Source organism: Lactuca serriola, chromosome 2 (assembly GCF_051521515.1).
Source record: "Lactuca serriola cultivar US96UC23 chromosome 2, Lser_US96UC23_V15, whole genome shotgun sequence".
Taxonomy (NCBI): domain Eukaryota; kingdom Viridiplantae; phylum Streptophyta; class Magnoliopsida; order Asterales; family Asteraceae; genus Lactuca; species Lactuca serriola.
In genome coordinates, this window is record NC_136409.1 from 56,627,549 (window position 1) to 56,650,003 (window position 22,455).

Consider the following 22,455-nt stretch of genomic DNA (forward strand, 5'->3'; position numbering starts at 1 on the left):
AATTTGGCTTCATATGCTTTAAGATTAGCATCTTGATCCAAAACCTTTTTCTTTAAAATTTCGACAAAATTTGACTTTTCATCATTGATTTTTCTTCCTTTAGAATAATATGAATTTGGTGAAAATTTTTATTTTGCTTTTGGATGTGGAGATGAATGAACATTTTGATTAAAAGATCTTGACGAATTAACAACCTATTGATTTGATTTATTTGAATCATGATTAACACACTTATCATTAACCACATTTCCCTTTTTCTTCCAAAACTATTTTCTTGCAATCAAAATTTTTCTTATATCTAGCATTCATTGCTCTTTTCTTTGCTTTGATTTCTCTAACTGATTTTTGATTATTTAATTCTGCTTTTGAATTATTTTTCACAACATCTTTCTTTATAACACAAATTGGTACATCTTTTGGGCCATTTGTTTCACCAACCTCATGTGAAACATACACCTTGTTGAAAGGTTCTGAAGCATATTTTCCATTGACTTTCCAAGAAGACTTTTTAGAAAGACCATTTGTATCATCACCATTTTCAACCGGTGCATACCAAAAATAATCTTTGCAACTCTTTTCATTATCGTTATCAATAATTGATGTCAATTCTGATGTATCATTCTTGTGAAGACCCTTTTCACAAAGACTTGATTAGGAGTTTTTTGAACTTTCAGAAAACAGTTGCTTTTACCAGTAAAGTTTCAAATCCTTTATTCACAACATGATTTTCAAATTCAACAGAATCTTCAAAAACCAGATTTATTTTTGGTTCATCAATATTTTTCACAAAAGAAGCACAATCAATTTCGTCTTCAACAGAAATCTCACTCGTTTCGCTTTAATCAAAATCATAAGTATTCTCATTAGCATGATTTTCTTCCGATTTCAACTTTTGGCGTAACAAGTTATATTCATTTAAATTTTGTTTGAATTGTTGTTTGTCCTTTTTAGTTAGAATATTGTTGATCATCAATTTATTTTCTTTTGATTGAATGAATTCCTAAACTTTTTCAAGACCAATTCTATACGAATCTTACAAAGATTCATCAGATGATATCAAATATTCACAATTGTAGCAATCAACATCAATTTCATCTTCTTTAAAATCAAGTAATGAAAGAATCATTTGATGTAGTTTATCACCGATTTCACAGTTAAGATAAAGCCTATTGTCTATTTCAAACAAAAAATATTACATTGCTTAGTCAATAGCCTATTGTCTATTTCAAAATAATAACATCATCTTGAAGCCTAATGATTTCTATGTTAAGGGCTTCTATTTTCATCCTTCTCTCTTCACTTTTGAAAGTTTCCCTGCTAAAACTATCATCAAGATCAGAATTCTGAATACGAGATCGCTTAAGGCATTCACTTAAATTGGAAAATGTAACATGCAATTCAGTCAGTTCAGAATCATAACGAGTAACATGAATATTAAGAGATTTGATAATAGAATGTACCTTGTTTATCACCTTTTCACATTCTTCTACATGCTCTTTAACACTTTTGGCTACAAAACATGCTTTTGATTTTGTAACCTCATCAATGAAGTATTCATGGCTTTCGGAGTCAGTATGTAACAACCCGTTATTTTTTTCAAGTCAATAAAAGTCAAAATCTATAAATAAAATTCAAGGTTTTGTTCATTTCGTTAAGTTCTTGAGGGTTAGAATATGATTTAGATTATATAAATGATGTTTTTATATAAGTGTTTAGAAGAAAATACACTTAAAAATCAACGTTTTCCCTTTGGAACCGAGAACCCTCGCACCGAAAACCCTTCTCGGCCGCAAACTCCTCGAACCGAAAATAGATTTTGGCCGAGAACCCCTTTCCGACCGATAACTCTCTCGGTAAATATATTTCACTCGAAAACTTAGTCATTTTCTCACATTTCAAACCAAAAATACACTCATTTTACTGTCAAACATCATATAAGAATCTTCAAAGCTTCAAGAAAAATCCTTCAAATCTTCATAAGATTTTCACCAAGAACACCAAGAACACCAAGAACAATCTTCATATCTTCAAGCTAACCGAAAACACCCTTGGACCGAAAACCCACTCCTGGCCAGAAACTCTTTAGGAGGATGAACTTGGTTCTCAGTTGAGGTTCTAAGACCGAAATCCAGGATTTCAGTGAAGGCTAGACCGAAAACCCTCATCAACACTTCCAATAATTCTCGGTAATTATTCCTTACATAAAATGAGTGTTGTCAAACACTTTAAATTAATTATTTCGCTAATTTAAATATGATTATGTGTTTAAATAATAATAGGAAACCGTTCCTTCCACATACGCTAGCCCGAGGATCGTCTCTACAGTTCACTATCCAAGCTCGAACACACTAGACGTGAGCTCATACCCCTACATTTTCACTATTTTCAATGTTTTCGAAGGGTGGGGGGGGGGGATACAAGTAAAACACAAGAACTCTTGCGATAATATTCAGATGATTTCAAATCATTGCACAGTTGTTTCAGACTAATTACTGCTACATTTCTAACAAAACAGATAGATTCTGTTCCTTGTTTGGTTGTGGGTTTAAGATAGAATTACTTATTCAACTGCCTTTTTACTCTTGATTATATTTTAGGAATATATGAGAGTATAAAACATATTGATTATCCTTTTGTATCATGTAGAGAAAAAGGAAATTTTATACAAATCTTTTATCACTATTTTCATATACTGAAAAATTGCAAAGGTTTTCAGTTCATTACAGAGTATACAGTTAAACTATAATCGGTATAGTTTGTGAATCGCTACACTATATTGCTAAGTTCAAACGACAATACAAGAATATACAAATAAACTATAATTGGTATAGTTTGAGGATCACTAAACTATTTTAAAAATCCAAGAACACTATAGAAACAAGTATATAAACTATAATAGGTATAGTTTATGGATCACTACTCTATTACACTAATTCAGGGATACACTACTAAATAATTATTTAAGTATAATTGTTTACATTACAAAGTACACTACTACAAGGTAATACATACAATTTCAAGTACAAGAGAACACTACTACACTACACGTAAACTAGTTAATACAGGATTGTGAGGCACTACTTCATTTTACTCATCAGAGTACAAGTCCAAGTCCTATATATTATAACCAGAGTCTCCTGGAGGGAGAGCGTGAATTTGTTTATAGATCTATACGGGACTAACTATCCCGCACCTGAACTGCTAGCTACAGTTAGGCCGACAGACCTGGGGTGACAAATCTGATAACATTCCGACGCCTAAAGAACGTCGTAGAGGCCACTAGTCATATCAAGCATGGTTATATGAAGCTCACAATAGTATCAACTAAAGTATTAGTTTACGGGATTAACACTACTTCAAAGGTTTTATTTTAAGTAATGAAACTACAGTACACTACTTTACACGACAACTGGTGGATTCCAGACATTCATACAAAAGGTTTTTCATACAAACATTATTACTACGATACACTACCTCTCTAAGTACAAGGTACACTAGTATAACATACAAATTCAAGAAACATTCATGACATAGTTCTATTTATTAATAAGACTAAATTTTACTAATACAGACTATGGTTTACTACTTCAAAGTACAACTTGTTATTTTAATGTATAGTTCACTATTTTAGAATACATTTTAATCTTAATGCCTAAGACTACATTTTATTCACTAAAGAAAATAATAGATTTTCTGGAAGAACACTATAACATTTTCAAGGAACCAACATAAGATTTCCATCTCATAAACATACTTATAAAATCACCAACTAAAATTTTGTTACACTTTCAAAATCACTTGTATTCTCAGGGAACCAGTAGACAGGTACACCCGCAAGATTTTGAGAAGACGGAGCTTTATAGAGTCGCGTCTTTTATACATTTTGTTATACACTTTTGATGTCATACAAACTATGTTACACACAGTTGTAAATACCAAATTTTATTAATGTAATGGTTGTGTTTGCTTTGATTACTATTATACAATTATTGTGATACTGTACATGACGTCCTCCGCCCTCGAAAGTTTCCGCCATTTTGGTTTGGGGGTGTGACACAGTACTTTTGGCCATCAGACTCTTTCCACTAACACATATTATATCTTCTTTCACAACAAATCCCTTTCCATGAGTAGGCCTCCGAACTTCTTCATCATCGGAATCGGTTGACCACACCTCAACTCTTCTGTCACAACTAGCATTTTAGCTATGAAATTCTATTCTCATGTAATCATTCAACTATTGTAAAACATATACTCTAAGTGAATATCACTCAGTGCTCATTTAAATTCACCTTTCATGTTCAACAAAGAGTTTGAAAACCCTAAGAATCCCAGTTTGAGTCCATATTGGACTAGGATTTCCTTATTGGGCCTAATGGACCAATAAGCATTCAATTCAACTATTTTGGGCTTGGAAACCCTATTTGGATTCTAAATGGACCCAATTCACAAATCTATAACATTTTGTACCATTTGGGCCTATAATGATTCATTATAACCCTAATGGGCCTTATTGGGCCACAACTAATCCAATTAACCCTAGTAAGCCATAAATCCATTCTTTTATGCCATTGTGGGCCGTGAACCATCTAATGAGCCCATTGGGCCGAAAAGTAATCATTTGGGCCTCATTTTCAAGTAAAGACAAGTAAAGGCCCAAACTATTCCACCCCTTCTCCTAGCCCAAAATTCTTGGCCCATGCGTAAAAAATACAAAAAAGAAAAAAAGAAATGAAATGGAGGTTGAATTTGGTGGTGCCACCTCCATATTATTCACCATACAACAAGGTAATTGTTTCTCATACTTCCATGTAAACTTGTATAACTTAACATGCTTCAAGAATAGTCTCTCTTCCTCTCTTTATTATTCTTGGACAACACCAACATCTCACCACCTTCATTTCTTTTCAAAATCATCTCAAGAATACCTCTCTTTCATCCATAATTTCGAGACTTTGTGTGGATCTTCAAGAGGTTCTCATCTAGATCATCACTCTTTGAAACTTCATAAGCTCGAAATCCACTCAAGGAGCTTGTTAGAGCTAAAACCACATCAACTTCTTCCACCTCTTCTTCAAAACCGAAACCTCAAAGCAAAGGTGAGTTCATACCCCCTTGTTTTCGGTTTTCATATGATTTTTGGGGGAGAATGCAAGTAAAATGTGTAGATCTATGTGTTATATGCATGTCTTGTGTGATTTCTTAGTTTATTTTGTAAAAATGTGTTAGATCTTAACAAATCTTGACATTTTAAGTAACATTGAGTAAAGATCCATGAACTAAGACACTTTATACATTATATTATCAAGTTTAAAGTTTTATATGTCTAAGATAAAAGTTTAAAACAAAAACCTTGTTAAGGGTCAAAACTGTCAAGAAAACAAAAGATAAGGGCAAAAAGTGACATTTATGTTTTTATAAGGATCAAACAGGTCCTACTTGTATAAAAATGGATTTTTATGATAAACATGCTTTCCAAAGGGCTAAAAATGTTAATTTTAGCTTAATGGGCCAAATAATCGGGCCTCACGGTTTTGGGCCCAAATTTGCGAAAAAATGGAACTTTTGGGATTAGAAATGTTATTTGACCATAGTTTGAGTCATAAATGTAAATAAACCAAATTTAGGGGAGAAAATAACATTTATTTCTAAATTGGACCAAAAATGTAACTTTTATCAAAATTGGGCCGAAAGTGTCAATTTTACAAACAAGGGGGCTGAAAATGTAATTTTCTGCATAACTGGGCCATAAATGTCAAAATATAAGTTTTTGGATTAAATCTGTGAATTTCTAAACATTTGGGACGAAATTACAAAATTTTATAAATTATGGACTAAAGTGTTATTTTTACAAAACTTTGGGCCTTAATTGAAAATTTGAGGCTTACTGGCCAAAAACATCGTTTTTACAAAAAAGGATTTTTTATATTCAATTTGGTAAATCTCGAACTAAAACAAACAGCGAAATACAACGATAACAATTTTATTGGGCCTAATATTCACGTTACATGGCCAATGGGCCTTAAGGGTCCATTCAAGTGTATATTGAGCCCAATATTTTCCATGACATGTTTATTAGGCCTTGCGACCCATTTACATGTTAATTTGGGCCTGTGCTATGGGTCACATGTTTGTTGGGCCTGGGTGGTCCATTTACATGCCTATTGGGCCCAAAGAACCTTTTTTACATGTTATTGGGCCTTTGTGGTCCATTTACTTGCTAATTGGGCTTGGACTGAAATTCACATGCTTAGTAGATCATAACTATACCTTTGCATAATCATTGAACTTCATATACTTATATACGTACCTTTTGAATATGAAACATACAACATACATGTGAACATTAAACATAGTACAAAAGGTTGAGAATCTAGTGAGACATGTCGGTTGGCACCTCTGAGTGTACAATCGTAGCCTGTACTTATAACCAGAGTTTCCTGGAGGGAGAGCGGGAGTTTGTGTATAGATCTATACTGGGTGAACCCCACACCTTACCTGTTCGCTACAGCTAGACTAGGCCAGTCTAGGGCGACAAAACCTTGAGCAAATACCGGCGTTTGAAAAAATGCCAAGACGGGCAACCTAGTCATTATCACGCATGGTTATAACGGCTCATATAGAGATCCAATACCAATTTAACATTTCGAAGATTAACCCTTCGTTAGTGTCAATACAAAACAACTTAATTAATGATACAAGAATCTCGACATTATTATGAATCAGAAAATATCGGATTTTCTGGGGAAATACTATTATTCAATTATCACTTACTTTACAAAGAAATCTAAACTACAATCAAATATGTTATTGCTATGAAGTTCACACATGCATTTATACTTGATTTTCACATCATTTTCAGACATTTTTACGGAAAATATCGGATTTTCTGGGTTTTTACGAAAGATACAAAGGCTTTTATCCAAACATACTTATGAACTCACCAACATTATATATGTTGACTGTTTTCAAAATTACTTGTATTCTCAGGTAATCGTTAAGCAGGGAGATTTTCAAGTATGTGTGGATTTATTTCGTGTAACATCACTCCTCGTACTATTAATACTTTGAATTTATGTAATTTATAACAATGTACTTGATGTGAACAATGCTGGTTGTTATATGTAATGTTGGTGATGAATGTGTTATGTTTCATGTATATTCATTGTGATAATAATTCAATTGTTAGTCACACGAGCCCCCGGACGTTTCCGCTATCTGGTTCGGGGGTGTGACAGGTTGGTATCAGAGCAATGTTTATAGTGAACTAGCATATCTGGCCATACATGATATGCAACTATAAACACAATGGGACAAAATAACTCTGAACAAAACAAAAAATTCACACTTATGTGCGCATATTCGGATAATAACCTAACGATATTTAATAAAAGTTTCTGGAGGAAATTGAACACTATGATTAAACCTGGGCAGTTGTGTGGTTCATCTTCAATCGCATGCCAGATGCTCGAGCCTAGATTTTCAATACCAAGAACATAGTCCTCAAAATGAAGTGCCCAAACTTCATAGTCTTCTGGAAAGAGAATTGATATACAATTTGTAGAACGAATTACACCATGAAGATTAAATTAAATCAAGTCAGAATCCTCTTTTCACATCTTCAAGAGAATTTCAATAGAAATCGATTAGAATCAGATCTCTAAGCTAAAAACAAGTTTCAAATAAAAAACTAAATGATTCGAATTGAGAATTCTAGATCAAATTGCAATTATAAGTTGCAAAATGCGGAATCGATCGAAAAAATGAAAATAAGAAAAATTAAAGATCATGACGAACTTTGAATAATTTTGGATCTGAAAACAGCTTACAAAATCTCCTACTCTGATAACAATTGATAGAATTTGTACGAACGATCGATTCTAGAATGAAAACGTTATATGAAGATATGAATGTTTGGATGAACACAACAAGGTAAATAAGATCTGTTTGCAATATAAGTATGAGAGAACAATTCCTTACAATACTGTGCAGAACTATTATGTGACAAAAACTCATAGCTCTCTACTAACTAATGCTCCTATATAGGTATCAGAGAAGCAATAGATAGGAATCCTAAGTCAGCAATTTAGAACTACAAATCTAAGATTAAATATAAATTCTGAAATCAGAATTACAACTACCCAATTCGGAATCTAAGAAACGAACTAAACATTACATATGCATATAAATAGACATAATCTAATTCCAAACCCTAACAGTTATCAAAGCATTAGTTTAAGCAAACTAGGAATTTAGGTAAAATTCTAGACTTAAACTTAGAAACTAGGTATGATCGCTGAGGTGTATGATAGATTACTCGCCTCAATGACTATAGAACGTCATGACAATCACTAGGAGCGGAAGAGTCATCAACAATGAAGGAGGTCCAACACCTCAGAACATCGAAGCAGCTGTTGTTCAAATCCCAATAAACAAAGCGAGAGCAATGATGCAGGAAACGCTCGATCATCAATGATGTGCATTTAGGGAGCTCTTGGCTCAAGAACTAGCTAATGCTAAAAGAGGAGAGTCAGTAATCAACGAGTCGGTACTTATTAAACAAGTCAACAACAAACCGATTCCTTCTCATCCAGAAACGGTCCACGAAGGAAATGATGACTACGAAAAATCATCAAGGACCGCTTACTACCCCAGAAGACTTGAAGATCCAGAGGAATGATGAGCCAAGGGGAATTTGTAAGCATAAGGATTTTACGACTTTCAAGCCACCATCCTTCCATGGAAAAGATGTTCCAGTTGGAGTCATGGATTGGATATCGGATATGGAGTCAGCTTTCATAGCATGTGGTTGCACAGGGAAGCTACAAACCACCTATGCTATGAGGCAGTTCAAGGGCATAATGATTTGTTAGTGGAACACTTAGGGAAGATTGTGAGCCCCAACAAGCCATTGCAGCTGACATGGGACAAATTCTTGATCAATTTCATGAGGAAGTTCTATCCGACTGAGAAAATGCTGGATTTGGAGAATCAATTCTTGGCTTTGACAAAGGGAAAAATGTTAGTGGACGAGTACATCAATGCTTTCACTGTTACAAACGATTTCACACTGCGAATTACTCTAGATGAACTGACCAAGATTGATCGGTATGCAAAGGGATTGCAATGGGAGTACACTGTTTCGGTGAAGCAGACACATAATTTTGAGGTGGCCTTCTATGCTGCAAAAATCAATGGAAGGTATGATGAAGAAGAGAGCTACCGACATGACTGAGGTCAGTGAAAAGAGAAAAGATAAGAGCAAAAACAATAACAACAAGAAAAAGAAGAAGTTCTCAAATTCAAGAAACAAAAATGGAAGCAACCATGAAGGGATGTGGTGTGATTAGTACAAGAAGAAGCATTCCGACGATTGTGTAGTTTGCTTCAGGTGCAAGAAGCCGAGACATAATTCTACTAATTGCCTAGTCAAAGGAAAAGTTTTTTTTTAATTATGGGGATGAGGGGAAGATGAAGACAGAGTGCCCAAAGGTTGAGAAACCCACCCCAAGGATCATGCCACCAAAGCCTAGGGTTCGAAGCTATCAGATAACACTCAATGAAACAAAGGAAGAAACTGATGTTCCTTTAGGTACATTCTTAGTTAATCAGATTCCTACAAAGATATTATTTGATTCTGGAGCAGATCATTCATTTATATCACATGAACTTGGTAGGAAACTTAAGTTATCACCACTTAAGCTAAGTGCCCCTATCTTAGTAGAAGTAGCTGGTGGTAGGAATATATCTGTTAGCAATAAGTTAGAGGCCGTAGCTATCAACTTGAACGGAAACAAATTTTGTCGAGAGCTTTTAACTTTTGAGTTGAGTGAGTTCGACGTAATTCTCGACATGGATTGGTTGGGAGAAAACCTAACATACATCCTATGTGGGAGGAAGATGGTGCGTATTAATCCCCCTATGAGAGAGCCATTTGTGGTTTAAGGTGATAATAGTAGAGTGACATCTGGAATCATAACAATGATGAAAGCCAGAAGATGTCTATCCAAGGGATATTCAACATTCTTGGCATACGTGATAGATGCGAAGAAGGAGAAAAAGGAAATGACTGATATACCTATGGTGTGAGATTTTCTGGAGGTATTTCCAGATGAATTACCAGTATTACCACCAAAGAGACAAATAGAATTTAGAATCGACTTATTGCCCAACATGACGCTAATTGTGAAAGCACCGTATCATTTAGTGCCTATAAAAATGAAAGAGTTAATGACACAACTCCAGGAGTGGTTGGAAAATGGTTTTATAAGACCTAGTTCATCACCCTAGGGAGCTCCATTACTGTTCATAAAGAAGAAGGACGATACAATGAGAATATGAATTGACTATAGAGAGTTAAACAAAGCTACGATAAAAAAATATGTATCCTTTACCTAGGATAAATGACTTATTTGATCAATTGCAGGGGGCAAGCATTTTCTCCAAGATTCATCACAGGTTAGGCTATCACCAGTTGAAGATTAGAGAGCAAGATATTGAGAAGGCAAGCTTTAGAACAAGGTATGGACACTATCAATTCCTCGTTATGTCGTTCGGACTAGAAAATGCTCTAACATCGTTTATGGATCAGATGCACTGAGTTTGTAATCCCTTTCTTGATAAATCAATAATAGTGTTCACGGATGATATCTTGATTTAATCTAAAAAAATCAAGATCATGGTAAACATCTCCAAGAAGTACTGGAAGTCCTTAAGAGGGAGAAACTTTATGAAAAGGTCTCAAAGTGTGACTTTTAGATATGGTAAATTCAATTACTGGGTCATATAGTCAACCAGTAAGACATTATGGATGACCTAACAAAGATAAAAGCTGTGATGAAATGGCAGACACCAAAGAATCCCACTGAAATTCGTAGTTTTCTGGGATTGGCAAGTTACTATCGAAGATTCATCCATAATTTCTCTTCTATCGTGGATCCATTGATATCTCTAACAAAAAAGGGAGTTGCCTATACTTGGAGCGAGAAGCAAGGAAGAGCTTTAGGTGAACTGAAGAAGAGGTTGTGTGAAGCACCAATCCTTGTCCTACTAGAAGGAACTGATGACTTTGTAGTCTTCAGTGACGCTTCTAAGATTGGATTGGTATGCGTCCTTACCTAAAGAGACAAAGTAGTAGCTTACGCCTTGAGACAATTGAAGCCCCACGAGCAAAATTATCCGACTCATGATCTAGAGCTTGTAATAGTGGTTTTTTTTACTAAAAATTTGATGACACTATCTTTACATAACCAAATGCAAACTATATACGAATCATAAAATCCTTCAATATCTCTTTGCTTAGAAAGAATTGAACATGAGACAAAGGCAATGGATGGAGCTACTCAAGGACTACGATTGGGAAATACTTTACTACCCAGGTAAAGTGAATATCGTAGCCGATGCCTTAAGTAGAAAGGAGATTCTAGAAGGGAAAAGAGCTAGATTGTTGAATATTGAAGTGATCTCAATGCCTGTAGAAAGATGAAGGAAGCTCAGACAAAGGCTCTGGCAGAAGGTGATAAGAAGGAAGAACGTCTAGGCAAGACATTTGTGTTTGAAGAGAATAAGAAAGGGTTGAAGATGTATAAGAACCACACTAAGTTGGGTGGTATACGAGATCTTCTCATGGAAGAATCTTATAAGACCAAGTATTCTATGCACCTAGGTAGCACCAAAATGTACTTGGACTTAAAAACCTATTACTGGTGGCCAATAATGAAGGTCGATATGGCAACTTATGTAGCAGAATGCATAACTTGTGAAAGAGTAAAGGCATAAGATTATAAGTCATACATGCATTTGGAACCCTTACTAGAATCCGTAGGGAAGTGGGATGATGTTACCATGGAATTTGTAACAAAGTTTCCAAAGAAAAAGAGAGGTGACGACATGATATGGGTTGTAGTAAACCGACTTACGAAGAGTGCATATTTCATAGACGCACGAGAGAATTGGTCTATGGAAAATTTGACTGAGACCTATGTAGAGGAAGTTGTTAGGATACATGGAGTACCATTATCTATCATGTTAGATAGGGACAGTTGATTCACTTCCAGATTCTAGAAAAGTTTGTAGGAAGAAATGGGCACAAAGTTGTGCTTAAGTACTGCCTATTATCCACAAACGGACGAAAAAAGTGAGATAACTATCCAAACCTTGGAAGATATGTTGTGGGCATGTTCCTTAGAGTTTCCTGGTAGTTAGGATGACCACCTATCATTGACTAAATTTGCCTACAACAATAGTTATCACTCCAGCATCAAGATGCCTCCTTATGAAACAATGCATGGAAGGAAGTTCCGAACGCCATCGTGTTGGTTGGAAGCAAGAAAGAAACACTTTGCAGGTCTTGAGTTAGTACATCAGACCGTTGAGAAGCTAAAAGTCATTAGGGAAAGGATGCTAGCTTCTCAAAGTCGTCAGAAGAGCTATGCAGACAAAAAGCGACGACCGATAACATTTGTTGTGGGTGGTCAAGTGTTGCTTAAAGTCTCACCATGGAAGGGACTTGTTAGATTCAGAAAGCGTGGGAAGTTGAGTCCTCATGTTATAGGACCATTTAAAGTACTTCAAAGGATAGGGAATCAAACATATAAGCTTGAATTGTCCAACGAATTGCAAGGTATCGATAATACCTTTCAGGTTTTCTATCCGAGGAAGTATTCGGGAGAAGAAGTTGATATGCTCCCACTTTCAGAGTTAAGGATTGATGAAGATAGAAGGCTGGTTGAAGAGCCCGAAGCAATCATTAACTGTAAGAAGAAAAAATTAAGACATAAGATGATTGAATTGGTGCTAGTGCAATGGAAACACATGACAGGCCCAAACCTCACCTGGGAAGCAAAAAGCGAAATGAAAATTCACTATCCTCATCTGTTTGCTGCTGCATGATTCTGGTGAGGAAATCATCCTAAGGGGGAGATAGTTGTAATGCCTGCTTTTCCTGCTGGATGTGTCCTAATCTATAATCACTTTGGTCAACTCTTGTGATCTTCATATGAATGAATAAGAAATGATTATTTATATATTTATATGCTTACGTGTTTTATAGGATATTATGTATCAGTTATATAAGTATTTAATAATAAAATAAATAAAATTAAAATACAGGTCGAAGATAAAACATTACTTAGGACAAATAATCTTAACTTAGTTGTAGTATACGTAATAAGGATATTGAAGATATAAGGATCGTTCAAATCTGACTTCATATGAAGAAGTTATGCTTCTTCGAAGTCTCGCGATTAAATCAGTACGACTCTGCGTATCGTAAAAAGTAAAATTTTGATAAATTACTTTCTAGCCTAAGTGATCTAAACGAAAATCATAGTAGTCGTTAAACCGAGAGCGTGCATATACAGAACATCAAAATCCGACTTCGTAAGAGGAAGTTATGATTTTTCTAAGATTCAGCATAATAGTATTCAACTGAGAAATCAAATTTTAGATTGGTCAATTTTTAGCCAAAACAATCTAAACAAGAGTTGAAGATCTCGTTAATAGGATACCAACAATATAAATTCTGTCGAAAACGGACACCGATGAGAGAGTTATGCATTTTATACGGGCTTTAACAGTTTAAGCCTGTGTGAAAAAAATAAATCAAAATTAGCTGATGGATTCTAAATGGAAGTTGTAGACTTCGTCGAGAGCTTTTCGGGGATATAAAAAACATCTAAAACAGAGCTTGTATGAAGAAGATACATAATTTTGAAAATCTGAAAAAATAGTACGCGCACATTAGGAGCGCAACGCGCATGACAACGCCACACATCGCCACCCTACTAGAAAATAAATGGCATGGCGGCATACATTTATTTTCTAGTCTACAAATAGTCGGCTTCATATAGCATTTCATTCCCACACCCCTACAACCCTTCTCTCTTGATAATTCTTCGGTTTTAGCCCTTTTCCTTCATTTTTAGCCTACGGAGAAACCCTAAGACACCCCTGAGTACTCATCTGAGCAATAGCCTTCGAGTAGGAGATCCCAAGTCAGTGTTTTGCCCGATTAGACCCTGGTTCTCATTTATATAGTACTCTGTTAGTGAGCTAACTCTGCCTTTTTGTAAATTACGATCATAATTATATGTCATTACTAAGAACTTATAATTAAGGTTTATCAAAGATCCCAAGTTGTTATACTGATTGATCAACTTACGGGAGATGTGCCTTGAATGGTCATGTTGACTTGGTTGTTGGATTTCAAAAAGACTATATGTCGAAATGGTCCTGCCTCCCGACTTTCCTGCCTAGCTGATCGTTACTTGATAAATTTTGAAGTAGACCTTGGAAATTTTGAGGAATCTAAACCCTTAGGATAATATTTCCATGAAGTATGAAAGTAGACTAAGACTTAGCATTATATACATGTAGTTCTTTTGGAAAAGGTGTAAGGCGAAGCTCTGCCTGATTCACCAATCACCAGATACCTTGTCAGGTGAGTGCATGTATAGCTATTATCAAGAACAAAATATTAATTTAAGAAGTATTATTATTAAGTGACATTAAATGTTTACATGTATTATATGTGCTATGTGCTATTTGTATAAATATTATACTTGGATTAGAAACTGTATTGGGAATTGATTATCTTTAGTTATAAGTCTTGCTTTAGGTTTAAGAATAAGATTTGTGAAGGTTGCTTAGGTCTCATAATTGGGATGGAATGTGAGATTAGAATGGAGTGAAGTCCTCATTTTTATTGGATGACAAGAAATAGTGGGCCCAAATTAGACAAATGGCAAATATGTCTGGGTCATCGACTAGAGTAGATGCAAACACTTGATTATTCTATGTAGTCTAGCGAATTACGTTGCTAGCATGAATTTATAATCCATGGACGTAGATAAAATGGGATACCATATTTATCAAATCTCTAACATTGGTTGCCTTATATGACTTACATTGGCCAAGGACACCCCTAGTTGTGTAGTCAATCAGATACTCAGACAATTCATTAGGTAAGGTAGTTCTTCCAGATGATTGTTGAACTAGGATCTATGAGGATCGGTTGGGTTGGGTAGTTGGTCTTAGGTCAAGATTTCATATACATAATTTTGACATCACTGGTTGCAGGAATGATATTATTTACTATCATTAAATTATTATGGGATTGAAGACCCTACGTATCTTGCCAAGTTTTCCCAAACCTGACCCACTCATTTTGATGAATCACAGGTAGTGGAACCAAAGTTGTTGTAGTTTAGTTAGGATGCTAGGTGAAATAAAAGAGTTGTTCCTGTAATATGTACTTTCAAAACCTTTTATAATTTACGCTGTAATGTATGTTTGGATATGAACGAATGACATCTTCAAGGTTTTAATAAACTAACTTTCATTATCTTAAAAGTGTTTTACTTAAGTGGGAAATTCCGCATCTCAATTTGTAAAGTGTAAAGAAAAATGTTTTAATTGGTTCTCAAAAGATAGGGGATGTCACACAACTCCCCGCGATGAAACCAATGGTGATCTACAATATACAATATTCCAACAAGGGATGATACTATCACCGAATAAGACAAAGTAAGGCGTCAGTAGGGAGGTGAGAAAGAAAGGGTGTGTCATCTTTGATTTGGATGTCTAGTTCGATTAAGGTTTCCATTTTGAAGGGGGATGGGGAGGTAGAGAAACATACACACATACACAGTAAAAGAAATAAAACCCCCATTTGTTCATTAATTTATTGAGCATTCCTTGTGCATCAAGAATACCCAAATAAATACACATGCAAACTCAAAACCCATAACTAAAAAATCATTTCAAATCATCTGTCACTACCACCTGTTTGTAACCCAAACTCGATTGATGTACAAATCCTTTTTGTGGTGGATTTTAAGTGTAGGGGTTTCTTAAGTTTTAATATCGGTGCACAAACGAGATTTTTGCGTGGAAAGAAACTGAAAAACAGGAGATATGAGAAACACATGATCATGAAGTTGATTTTTGGTTGTGGTGGTTATGGGGAAGATGGGTTTATAAGATTTAGTTATCTGTTTTTATTATCTTCAAGTAGAATAGGTACCGAAAGGAAGAAAGTGATGGAGATGGGGGGAGGATGTAACATAGTACAGGTTAAAAAATGATGGCACGATTTGTATGTTTGTGTAGAATTTGCTCAAGGTGAAGAAATGATGGAACAGAAAAAGAGAAAGTTTTTTTTTAATGGTAAGATAAATGAACGGTAAAAATGTATTTTCACTCGACTTAACAAAAAAAAGTTTAATAGAGTTAGTCATGCAGATCATTTACGTGCTAAGTTTTCTCCAAAATATCATTTGTGAGAAAAGTGTTTCATATAAAGACTGTTTTGAGGAAAAAATTTAAACCATAAAGATCATTTGTGAAATTTTGTCGGAATATATACCTTTTTCTTGTTTTTGCCGGGGTCCATAATTCCATAACATGCTTGGGTAATGCTCTTAGCCTAGCTACTTAAACTGCTGAAGGTGATTTAGATACCAGAATAAATGGCAATGGTAGTTCGGACCATTACTTATATTTATGATCAGAAAGGGATAAGAAGTAGAGAAATCATAATTGTTTCTGACCGAACACTAGTAATTCATACAACTGTAAGTATTCTATTGCATCCTTTTTGTTGAATAAAATTTCATCCAATTTTCAACAATAAACGATGCATATATCTTCAATATATAGCATTCGATTTTAAGAAAACGTTATGTTAAAGCTAGTATGACACCTTTTAAAGAGCTAATCAATGTATATTGAAAAGCTACCGCAACATTCTTTAAGCTAATCTACCTAGAACATCTAAAACTAGATATATAAGTAACATATAGACTACATATTTCATGGATATGAAGGGAGACCAGCCCAGTTGTAGTACGATTGAGTGGGAACCGAAGCTCCATCATAGTTAATCATATAGTTGCATTCACCAGCAGCCACCGCAGACGATGGGGTAGCAACAGCTTGATATGAAACATTGTTGGAGCTGCGAATGGCGTTCACCGAAGTACTCTCAACAGTAGTATCTTCTCCGGTCATGTCTGAGTACCCTGTTGCGGAAACTTGTGCTTGTCTCTTATTGCCATGTTCTTTGAGTATAGCTCTCAATGCTAATACCTTAATCAAGGAGAAATTACATATTTTAGCTAGTATAGTTATTCGCCCATCGATATCATCTAATAAAACCAAAAGAATTTGAATCGGAGATCGATAGACCATGGCATGCACATATATACGTACCTCCTCTTGAAGCTGTTGCTTCTCTCGGAAGACAGCATCGAACTCTTGTTTAAGAGCATCGTACAAACGTTCGAGCTGCTTAGCCTTCCAACGAGCCCGTCTATTTTGAAACCAAACTGCAATTTGTCTGGGCTGTAGTCCAAGTTCTTGTGCCAGCTTCATCTTTCTTTCTGGATCCAGTTTAATCTCCTCCTGAAAGCTGTTTTCCAATGCCTCTAGCTGTTCACTTGTCAATCTTTTCTTCTTGTCCTGATTGTTGCTATCGTAATCAATTTGGCTTAGATCCATCATTGGTAAAGATGCCTGCTGCAACATCTGATACTTCATATCTGACCCCCCTGTTGTCATTGTTTCAAAAGTTAATAAGTGGAATCACAATGGTGCCAATGGTGCCAATGAAAGATTTGTGTCAATGGTGCCAAGATCAACGCAAATACAATCGCAATGAGAGGTTTTTTTTATTCAAAACTGGTTGACATAAGCTAAAAATACACACAAAACTACATTATATGACTAAATTTAAATCAAGGAAGCTTTACACATCGACCACTAGACCATAGTGCCTTGAGCCTGCTCTAATTGTCGAATAGATTATAACAAAGTTACTTAAGCTGATAACGTGCAAATTATAACTTGAAAGGAAAGGCACAAAATGAAGCAAAAAAAAGAAGGTGAATTACCAGGTGGGTATAGATAGGGGTCGACAGTGTTATACAGAAAGGAAAACGGACTTTGTGCATTCCGAGGAATAAAGGGAACGGGGTTGCTGCTACTCCACTCCATTTGATCGACCCTCTTCTTGGTTAACAATATCTACCTTTCACAAGCTAGCTATGTTTAACCTATTTGTAGCTTGGATATAATTAAGGTGATGCTGTGATTTGTGAATCATTTCCATGCAAGAAAGCTGTGTATTTATACGACAACTAATGGGACATACAATCCAAAGGGTGAGACAAATAGACACAGGTACTGGCTGTGTGATGACTGGTGAGAATAGGTTAAAAAGGTAATAGGGTAGTAAAATATGGGATTTGGGGGGTCACAATCTGGTCCCCAATGGGAGTTAAGCACCTAAGTTTATTGAGCCTGCATGCACTTTACGCTGCCAATATGCTTTTTTTTCCATGCCTGCTCTGACACATATACTACAGCCCTGCACCTTTTGAATCTCTGTCTCGCAAGAGAGAGAACAAGGCTGGAGAAGATCAGTGGGATACAAACGTAGGAAGCGACGAGCATGGTAGAGATGGATATTAATGAAGATGCTAATACGTAATGAGTACGTACTCTAACGTTTATGTTTAGAGGAGGATGTGTAACTGTAAAAACAACCAGTCAATACTCAATTCATTTATGGAAAGCATGACACAAAACAATGGAAAACGTGCCAACAACAGATACAAATAATTTTGGATCGATGTAACAAAAGTTACATACCTCACTACCACTACAAGTATCAACTTAGCAAATTTCAATGGGCAATTGTTGTTAGGGATTTTGTTACTAGTTTTTCCCGATTCAGTTTGAATTTTATTCATTTTTTAAAATGTAAGTTTCATGAATCGCGACATATGAATTTGCCATTATCATATTGATCATCTTACTAAAATCATTTTAAGAAGAGATTAAGAGAATGAGAAGAAGAAATCTTCGTAGAGGAGAGGTGTCTGTGTCAATGAATGCATTGGGCAGCAGATGGATTAATAAAATACCCCACAAAACAGATGCCATTAAAAAGGAAGGCAGTGGTGTGTCAGTCTCCATCATTAAAAGGTGAGTACCTTGCATGGAATAAAATATAGACAACATGTTTGTGTAGCAGATGGAGCATACAAAGACACAATATTAGTCTTTTGAAAATTTATTATTCCATGCACACGTCAGGGAACAGTATTTAAGTAGTCCTATATATATATATATATATATATATATATATATATATATATATATATATATATATATATATATATATATATATATATATTAGTTCATGTATAGACTCTATCTATTGTGCGAGCGTATAACAAAATATCGTACATTGATTTTACATATCTAGATAAGGAAAGATGGTAATTTGACTTTTTATATTTAATGATATTTAATAACTTATAATTAAGAAAAAAAACTAAATATAAATAACATATAGTCAATTTCCTTTATATATGCCATATTCTGTTTTGAATATTGACATAACCGATGATCTCCATCAATTTAATTTTTGCTTTAATAATCTTAATTCATACAAGAAGTTTATATCAATTATTTATTCTTTTAATAATAATCATATAACTTTTTGCTAATTGTTTTTATTCTTCTTTATCTCCCAATATAAATTAGTAGTGTAATTTTTTGTCATTAATTTATATATTTGAATTCATTTACGGAATCAGATTAGTTTTTTTATCTTATTCTTCAAGAATATTCGTTTATTATTGTCTTATTCTTCAAAAATGTTTTTTTTATTATTTCAATAAAATTGAATTACTCTTCAAGAATGTTTGTTATATACCTGGAATTAATGCTTTATTTTTTAATAATTTTAAACTCTTCTTCAAGAATTTCAATACATAATGCAATTATAATCATCTAATTAATTTCCTATTCTACAAGAATGTCTTACCATAATTTCATTCTTAGTCATTCTTATCACCAACCTAAGAATGTTTAATAGATAATATTCTTAAGCATAAGAATAATATAAAATAAGTCAATCCAGTTAATTTTTCATTATTCCTATGAACACGAAAAAATCAAATTTATAGGTTGTAAAAAAAAAGAAAACTAATTCTTTAAGAATGAAATATGTTTCTTGTTTTTGGTTAGGTACTCTAGAAAAAAATATATTAGCACATAATTAAAATTGAAATTGAAATTGAAATTAATATCACATGACAATCTCACATTCCATATATATTTTGTAACGGTTGTTATGATTTTGTGCTTATAATTAATTAGATGTAATTATATAGTAAATGTTATCACATGTTAATAACATGTACCCTCATATCTCAACCCTTCATTCGTTTAATCCAAAGGACAAGAATTGGTCATACATTCATAAAATATTTGTAGTTCATATTTGATCCTAACCCTACCTGGGCTAGGATTAAACGTAAAATATTTTTGGGCTTATTCAATTTTAATAGAAAGAAAAACAAAGGAGGAGGTAGCGAGCATGAGAGAGCCAAAGTTTTGTGGTCAATGGCAAGACATTCATGATAGACGAATGCTAGATCAATGTGCCTCTTCCAGTTTATATGAAATGCTTTATAACATGTACATCGTATTAGACCGATTCAAATGGATATGAAGAACACTTGGTCAAACCTTGACCCATTCAAAGTCTTATCATCATCTTATTTGACTTTTTCATTATTATTGACATATTCAGTATTTAGCGATTCGATTGGATATGAGGAACACTTGGTCAAAGTTTGACCCATTCAAAATCTTATCATCATCATCTTATTTGACTTTTTCATAAATGTTGACCGGATAAGATTTAATATTTACCGATTCAATTGGATATGAGGAACACTTGGTCAAACTTTGACCCATTCAAAATCTTATCATCATCATCTTATTTGACTTTTTCATAAATATTGACCGGATAAGATTTAGTATTTACCGATTCAATTCAATATGAGGAACACTTGATCAAACTTTGACCCATTCAAAATCTTATCATCATCATCTTATTTGACTTTTTCATACTTAACCCATTCAATTTGAAGATAAGCTTAGAAGACCTATTCAAAATCTGTCTTTGACCGGATAAGATCTAATATTCTCCGATGCATAAAATTATTGTATATGATGCTTAAAAGCTTGTACCTCTTAAAATTCAGCAAAATCTAGTAATGCTTTTTAAGGTATATATATATATATATATATATATATATATATATATATATATATATATATATATATATATATATATATATATATATATATATATATATAATCGGGTTGAGTTCGGGTTGGCGGGTCACGAGTTGACGGATTAACGGGTCAGAAAACATAATTCAACCCAACCCATACAATATATGGGTTGGCGGGTTGACAGGTCGCGGGTTGGTGGGTTGGAAATTTCAACCTAACCCAACCCATATAACTCTTTTAAATATATGAGTTTACGGGTTCACAAGTTAGTTGGTCGAACCTAACCCATATAACCTGTTTCATAAATAAGCAACACATTTTAAAAAAAATGATATTTTTTCAACATATAGTCATAAAAGGATTAAAGTAATTAACATCAAGAAAGAGGTTTTCAACATAAATTCATAAAGTCATTAACAACCAAGTAAATTGAAAAATGAAAGCATTCATACAAAGTGGATGTGTTTTCGTTCGTGATTCGTGAGTATCTAAATACGAAGACATGTGTTTTTTTAGTTTTTAAGTAGGGCACCGTAAACGCGGACTAGCCACATATGAATACGGAATGAATACAATGATACAAAATATTACGAATACGGAAGGAAATTAAATTTCATTAATACACACACACACACACACACACATATATATATATATATATATATATATATATATATATATATATATATATATATGTAGATATATGTTAAAATGAGAACATTTCTTATATTGAGACAATTTTTAGACTTTCTCTTGATACATATATTTCTTATCTTTCTCTCTCTACATATCTCTCAAGATAATCTGAACCACCGTCACCATCAACGGACCTCCACCGGAACCACCATAACGTATCCGGAATCATCTTAATTCCATCAGAATCATCGAGCTACTTCTTCACTCTCTCTGAATCTATTTGGTTTCCCGATCTCCAGCTTTGCTTATTTTCATCTCTGTCCTTCAGAAACCACCTCCTCTACCTCTTCACTTACCATCATATAGTCGCCGCTCAAAACCACCAATGATAGTGATTCTTGGTGCGGCCTCACCTTTAATACCAACTAATAAACCATATCTGAAACCTAAACCCTTACCTGAACCTTTTTGCAAGCCTTCATTCAAGTTTTCATCGAATAAATTCAGATGGCCGCCTGACTTATCGCTGCAACTTCAACCACACTGACTCAATTTACTTATGGTGTTGATTTGAATGAAGATGTTAAAATCAATTTTTTTTGGAACCAATTCAGAACTAGAGAATGTAATTTAAGGCGCGTTTACAAATTTATGATTGTTGAATGTTGTTGTTTTAGTTAATCACGTATGTGGAGTACATTTGCTGTTTTTTTCTTTGTCAAG

At 34.3% G+C, this 22,455-nt stretch overlaps 1 protein-coding gene across 1 annotated transcript; it reads right to left on the bottom strand.

The window, feature by feature from the left end:
* Positions 1-16,666: 16,666 nt before the first annotated feature.
* On the bottom strand, positions 16,667-18,194 carry LOC145090309 (putative homeobox-leucine zipper protein ATHB-51). Its single transcript, XM_079028591.1, has 3 exons — positions 17,892-18,194; positions 17,212-17,549; positions 16,667-17,088 (listed from the first exon to the last, which is right to left on the bottom strand). Exons 1-3 carry the CDS (start codon positions 17,992-17,994, stop codon positions 16,813-16,815), a joined length of 717 nt encoding a protein of 238 aa, XP_078884717.1. The 5' UTR covers positions 17,995-18,194; the 3' UTR covers positions 16,667-16,812.
* Positions 18,195-22,455: the final 4,261 nt, after the last annotated feature.